This window comes from Gadus macrocephalus, chromosome 1 (genome assembly GCF_031168955.1).
Source record: "Gadus macrocephalus chromosome 1, ASM3116895v1".
NCBI classification, from domain to species: Eukaryota; Metazoa; Chordata; class Actinopteri; order Gadiformes; family Gadidae; genus Gadus; species Gadus macrocephalus.
Window position 1 is genome coordinate 12,807,082 of NC_082382.1, and position 6,834 is coordinate 12,813,915.

The 6,834-nt window shown below is 48.0% G+C and overlaps 1 protein-coding gene across 2 annotated transcripts; it reads left to right on the forward strand.

Moving 5' to 3' along the window:
- The first annotated feature begins 100 nt into the window (after positions 1-100).
- LOC132453140 (rhodopsin-like) lies at positions 101-5,118 on the forward strand. Of its 2 annotated transcripts, XM_060046051.1 has the most exons (5): positions 101-1,224; positions 1,867-2,035; positions 2,251-2,416; positions 3,143-3,382; positions 3,788-5,118. In XM_060046051.1, the coding sequence occupies exons 1-5, from the start codon at positions 864-866 to the stop codon at positions 3,908-3,910; spliced, it is 1,059 nt and encodes a 352-aa protein (XP_059902034.1). In that variant the 5' UTR covers positions 101-863; the 3' UTR covers positions 3,911-5,118. The 2 variants fall into 2 exon arrangements, with proteins under 2 accessions (XP_059902034.1, XP_059902033.1); XM_060046050.1 differs by lacking the exon at positions 3,788-5,118 and having other exon boundaries at positions 3,143-3,737.
- The last annotated feature ends 1,716 nt before the right edge of the window (positions 5,119-6,834 follow it).

Consider the following 6,834-nt stretch of genomic DNA (forward strand, 5'->3'; position numbering starts at 1 on the left):
GTGTTAGCTGCTTATGTACCCTCCTGCTTCAACTCTTGACTAACAAGAACACATGTTCTGTATAACACCTTGTGTATTTATACTCCAGCAGAAACACAAAAGCAGTTAAATATACAGCTTTTGATGTTGAGAAAATGTCTTGCGTTCTCTCTACCCTTTTTACCCAAAGGTAGAGTCTGCAGTCGAGGTCCGTCTTGATCACTGCTATCTTATCTTGTACTAACATCATTGTGTCATGGAGCATTTATGATGTCAGTAGGGTCAAAACGTCTGCCCTTGAGAACCCTACTTGCCCTTGAATACACACCACTTATTTGACTGAGGACTGTGCTGCAGCTATAGTACTTTGGAAATGTGTGTGTTAGGGCGTCGGTGTGTGTGTGTGTGTGTGTGTGTGTGTGTGTGTGTGTCTGTGTGTGTGTGTGTGTGTGTGTGTGTGTGTGTGTGTGTGTGTGTGTGTGTGTGTGTGAGGGAGAGAAAGTGAGCTAATTCCATCATTGCACCTCCCTAATCCTGCCTGCCTGTTAAAAGGTGCCGCCGCCACATCGGGGGGCTGCAGAGCTCTCCTCTCCACCCTGTCAACATCTATTTCCAGCCTCCACCTCCACGACACGAGCGGACAGCCTGCAATTACTAGTCCTCCGTTAAGCAGCGAACCGAGGGAGCTGATTTTTTTTACAATACATCTGCTAATAGACTGTTATTGCAGGTAACGCACACATTTGCAGACACGCTATTGCACACACACACACACACACACACACACACACACACACACACACACACACACACACACACACACACACACACATATAAACCCACACAAACCCACACATACACACAGGCTTTTACAAGCGTCAGCCATGAACGGCACAGAAGGGCCCAACTTCTACGTGCCCATGTCCAACAAGACGGGGGTGGTGCGCAGCCCCTTCGAGCACCCCCAGTACTACCTGGCCGAGCCCTGGAAGTACTCGCTGGTGGCCGCCTACATGCTCTTCCTCATCGCCACCGCCTTCCCCGTCAACTTCCTGACGCTGTACGTGACGGTGAAGAACAAGAAGCTGCGGACGCCGCTCAACTACATCCTGCTGAACCTGGCCGTGGCGGACCTCTTCATGGTGGTGGGGGGCTTCACGGTCACGCTGTACACGGCGCTGCACGGCTACTTCGTCCTGGGCGTCGGCGGCTGCAACATCGAAGGCTTCTTCGCCACCCTGGGAGGTAGGAGCGGTGTGGCGAGCGTCTGGACCCTCAGAGAGGAGTGTGTTGGAATGACGCGTGTTCACATTTTGTATTCATAGAGTCGTTTCTTTGCAGGCACTTTAATCCAAAGCGACTTTTAAAAAAAGGTGAGGCAGAGAATGAGAATGATCAAAGCGTGCGTTCGATATTGGAGGCGCTGCACCACAATGTTGAGTGCTGAGAAGAGGACGTTGATAATAACAAGTGGAGCGCAGAGGATAGTTTTGTTTCATTAGTGGTGGTGGAGTGTATGATAGGAGATAATGCAGCGCATTATGTTGTTCCAGTACTTTTGCTCAAAGTGCTGGAACAACAAACTGTTTATATCATTATTTTTAATTTTTTTCTTTCCTTCGAGAGCTCTGTTATTCTGAGAGGGGGGTAGTGCTTAAGGCACAATATATTTTATATTCCCATTAGAGATTTATTTTCTTTTTTCATAGAGCTGAATGATCTTAAACCAAAAAAAGAAAATCACTCAACATCCCGTATGATTAATACAAACGATATGTAGAATGCAGCATAGTTGGAGATACTACTAAATTATGTAAATGCATACTGTCTGCGTGTGATTAATGACACGCACCAGTGCGTCATGGCTGTCTCCTGCGTCCGCCTCAGGAGAGATCGCCCTGTGGTCTCTGGTGGTGCTGGCCGTGGAGCGCTACGTCGTCGTCTGCAAGCCCATGAGCAACTTCCGCTTCGAGGAGAAGCACGCCGTCGCGGGCCTGGCCTTCACCTGGGTCATGGCGCTGACCTGCGCCGGCCCGCCTCTGTTCGGCTGGTCCCGGTAAACGGAGGACACCCTAACACACAGAACACGCTCGCATTTGGGTCAGAGAACATGAAAAGGGGGAAAGGAAATAAATAATACATACATGCATTTTTTTCCGCGTTCGCTGATTAATTATACATTCTGACACACATGCGTTGTGTGTTTGGGGGGTGGTGTTGGGGGTGTGGTGTTGGGGGGGGGGGGGGGGGGGGTGTGTGCTGTGTGTGCAGGTACATCCCAGAGGGCATGCAGTGCTCCTGTGGGATCGACTACTACACCCCCAAGCCTGAAATCAACAACACGTCGTTTGTCATCTACATGTTCATCCTCCACTTCCTCATCCCGCTCTTCGTCATCTTCTTCTGCTACGGCCGCCTGCTCTGCACCATCCGAGCGGTACGACGCCGCCGCCCCGTGCCCACGAGCCCCGCTCCCCTCTGACCCACCGCTGCTCTCCGTCTTGTCTTTGTTTTATGACTCCGATTAGCAGTCGTAGGCTCTGACCTTTCCCAGCGCGACACGATACCTCAGCCTCACAGAGGGATTCCTGTGTCAGGGATTAGCAACAGGAAAGACGGTTGTTTGTTGTATTGTTGAACTGAAGGGATTACCCTTCTCAAGTGTATGCACATGCAGAATCAAGAATCATAATGAGATATGCTATCATGTGATATGACTCATAGAGGTCATGACCTTGGTATTCTTTCAATCTTTTTCTAAAATCCAATTTCCTAAAATACCTCAATAATGAATCTGCAGATAAAACTGCATATTTTATCAGCATATTAATATCTTCCTCATTTGAGGAATGCTATTTAGGTATTTAATGAAAGGGAAATGGAACAATGTGAACCACACCAAGGTCATGACCTCCGCGAGTCCGATCTCAACACATCTAGGTAATATCCTGACTGCGTACTCTTGAAAGGCCGCGTGTGTATGTATGTATGCATGTGTGCATGTATGTATGCATGTAGGTATGTACGTATGTACATACCTAGGAATGTATGCATGGATGTCCGATCACATCACACCTGGGTACGATCCTGACTGCATACTCTTGAAAGGCTGGCTGACATATCCAGATGTAAGAGAGCAGCTGTGTTTGATTCCTCCCCCCAGGCTGCGGCCCTGCAGCAGGAGTCTGAATCCACCCAGCGAGCGGAGAAGGAGGTGACCCGCATGGTCATCGTCATGGTGATCTCCTTCCTGGTGTGCTGGGTGCCCTACGCCACCGTGGCCTGGTACATCTTCATCAACCAGGGGGCCGAGTTCGGACCAGTGTTCATGACCGCGCCCGCATTCTTCGCCAAGAGCGCCGCCCTCTATAACCCCGTCATCTACATCTTGCTCAACAGACAGGTGTGTGTGTGTGTGTGTGTGTGTGTGTGTGTGTGTGTGTGTGTGTGTGTGTGTGTGTGTGTGTGTGTGTGTGTGTGTGTTCGTGTGTGTGTATGTCGGTCGGGGCCAGTATTTATGTGTATTTGTGTGTGTGTGTGTGTGTGTGTGTGTGTGTGTGTGTGTGCATAATGTATAAGCTCAAATATTCGTTTTTTGTCATCGGTGGGAAAACACAAGTGGGGTGAAATTCAAATGTGGTGGGGATCGTACAGTTGTGTTCAATCCATCAAAGTAACTGCTAGAGATGATTCAGTCATGCCCTTCACATTTGTGGAGACGCAGCCTCCCCATTCCTGCCCAAGGGCGTCACTCATGTCTCCGTGTGTGTTGTTGTGTGAGCCTGAGGTGTCCCGTTGCGTCTCCCAGTTCAGGAACTGCATGCTCACCACGGTATGCTGCGGCAGGAACCCGTTCAGAGAGGAGGACACTGGGCTCAGCTCCAAAACCCAGTCCTCCACCATCTCTACCAGCCAGGTGGCACCGGCTTGACCTTTGACCCACTATGGCACTCAATCCCCCCCCCCTCACCTCCCCAACCCCCCGCACCAGAATCCCAATCACACAGCCCCCAACTTTGATCTGATTGGCCGGTGATTTTGATTTACCTTCCTGTCCGCGTTTACCGCATCGGGCCTCATGCACACATACAGATGTGTTAAAGGCCCACACATGTTGTATAGGCTCTACCACACACAACCCAATGTACAATGGAGAGTGTTCATGTTGTGTTTTCTACTGCACACCCTCATGTTCACTGGAAAGCGTTCAGCTGGCCTTGGTTGAGTTTTAAACTGTAAAACGTCCTGGGGTTTTTCTGGGCAACCCTCCAACTAAAAATGGCCTCTCTCCTTCTGGATTCTTCCTTCTATTGTAAAAGGTTAAGAAACATTAGCCCAAATTAGAATATTACTGTATATACTGCATTATGTTACATTATGTTGTTCACGTTGTGTATTTAATCGGACAGTCAACCTATGACATCTGTAAATGAACCAAAGTGTTACATTTATAATTAATGAATGTATATATTTTTTCCATTTGTCTAGCTATGTTCATTTTATTAGCTAAAACATTTGTATTTATTGTCATTATCATTTCCATGGAGCTAGAAATGAAAATTACATCTTAGAAAGAAAGGCAAGGAGAAGATAATAGGTGCCTTTTCATCCAAAAAAGGATTTTTAGCTCTGTACTAAATCTGTGGTGTGTAGCTTCTCATTGGTCTGGGAGAACTGTCAGCACACAGAAGAAGCAGCTCAGCGTTATTGAGCTGTGTTCAGCTAGCAGAGGTGTGGGGGATATTTCCCCACGTCTGTAGGGCCTTGGTCCAACTGGTCAATCTGTCGGCACAGTGAGGCTGACACTCTTTTCTGTTGCCTCTTAACATCGAGTGAGACAATGACCAGCAAGGAAATAAATAGAAATGGTCTGCTATTGAAGATTGTTCAGGTTATTTGTGTGTGTGTGTGTGTGTGTGTGTGTGTGTGTGTGTGTGTGTCTATTTGTGTGTGTTTATTGTGAGAGTCTGTGTTTGTTGTGAGAGTGTGTGTTTTGGGCGCAAGCATGTGTTTGCTTGCAAGTGTTTGTCTGTGTGGGTGTAGTTGTGTTTGTCTGTTGACCGTGTACTACTATGAAAAGGTGTAATGTGAAGATTCATGAAGACTGTTGATTGTATAAAAAGGCTGTTGTGGAAATGATTCATGTTATTTGTCCTTTAATATAAATGAGGCTAAATATCTGCAAGACCTTATCCTTGGCCACTTGTTTCACTACAGCGTTTACAAGAAGCCCTGAATGGTTCCAGATGTTGCGTGGCTAACGGGCCTGAACTCAGTGTTTTCCTTAAGCGTGTTTAGCTTCAGCAGGGCCTCCGGTATGGGTGTACACCACGGTAATGACTGCCATGGATAAGACACGTTAAAATTCTAAATACTGTAATTTATTTCACAAATTCTGACACGTCATTTGGCATCACGGATACATGTCATGTCAGACAATTCCCAGATAGTATTGAGTTCACATATATTTTTTTGAAACATAAATTTTCCCTCTTGATTCCCACATGATATTTTCATTCATCTGCAAGCACACTAGGTCAGATTTCTTACAGCGTGTAGCCCTTCCCATCGAACTACACAACGTGAGAACCAATTACATTTCCATCATTTTGCAGACAGGTCCTTGGCATTAAAACATCACCTTAATATATATATATATATATATATATATATTATATATATATATTCCATCATTAGCCTATGAAGCACGTTAAACATGTGGTTCAGAGCACCCATTGGGTGAGGCGTCCTCACCCCATCAGCCCTGAGAACACGGCAGGCTTTAGGAAAAAAGGGAATAATTCGTTATTCGGAGAAAGTGATGGACAGGCCACTTGAAAGCATTAAAACACATCTATAAATATTGCTATGGACATTATAATACAGTACAGTGCATCATTGGCTCGTTCCCTCGAAGAAGGGGGTAGGGGGAGGGGGGGGGTCAGTGCGTAAAGAGTTGCCACCAGGGCTTTAGGTATCAGGTTACTACGAAGACATTCAGGTGGGGAGAAACAAGGCTTGTCCCGGGGTTCCCTTGTCAACACCCTGCCAGGGCAGAGTCCGGATCCGACCGGGACTCATCGTCCACATCTTGAGAAAAATAAAAACGAATAAAGTTTGAAAAAAAAAAAAGAAGAAGAAAACACACGTCGGTGGAGGAAGAACAGTTGAGAAAGAGGCAGCATAAGGAGTCTCTCAAACGACCAACGGTTTCAGGCGCCTTTTGTCTGAACGTAACGACACTGATGAAGGGCGTCCGTCAGCCGGTTGGTCGGTCGGTTGATTGATTGGGCGGTTCGGTAAGGGACGGACGTTCCCCCGGCCCGTAGCAGTAGTAGGGGGAGAGGTGGCCGGCTGGGTGGCAGTAGGCAGTATGCAGCAGAAGGAGAGCTCAGAGAGAGAGAGAGGAGCAGGAGGAGAGGAGGGCAGGATGGCACGACGCTTCAGGCCTCGCTGCTGCACTCGTAGATGTTGTCCTCCCACCCAGGGCGATGACCTGCATCAAACTTGCTGGTGCAGCTGGTGCGAGAGCGACGCTGGGCGGTGGGGTTGGCCTCCAGCGCACTCACCACCTGGAGAGAGAGAGGAGAGAGAGAGCGGGAGAGGAGAGGAGAGAAGAGAGAGAGAGAGAGGGAGAGAGAGGGAGAGGAGAGAGAGAGGAGAGAGAGAGAGAGAGAGAGAGAGAGAGAGAGAGAGAGGAGAGAGAGAGAGAGAGAGAGAGAGAGAGAGAGAGAGACGGAGAGAGAGACGGAGAGATAGACACATACCAAACATTACATTTGGTGGCTTTCAAGCACTCATGCAGCTCATCAAGTTCCAGCCCGGCAACAAGCCGCTTGGACACACGGCCGAAGG

What these genes read in the sequence shown, in the direction of transcription:
- LOC132453140 (XM_060046050.1), top strand. Translation starts at nt 864, where the DNA reads ATGAACGGCACAGAAGGGCCCAACTTCTACGTGCCCATGTCCAACAAG. An exon ending in CTTCTTCGCCACCCTGGGAG is followed by an intron (nt 1,225 to 1,866) that starts GTAGGAGCGGTG and finishes CGTCCGCCTCAG; the next exon opens with GAGAGATCGCCCTGTGGTCT. An exon ending in CCTCTGTTCGGCTGGTCCCG is followed by an intron (nt 2,036 to 2,250) that starts GTAAACGGAGGA and finishes CTGTGTGTGCAG; the next exon opens with GTACATCCCAGAGGGCATGC.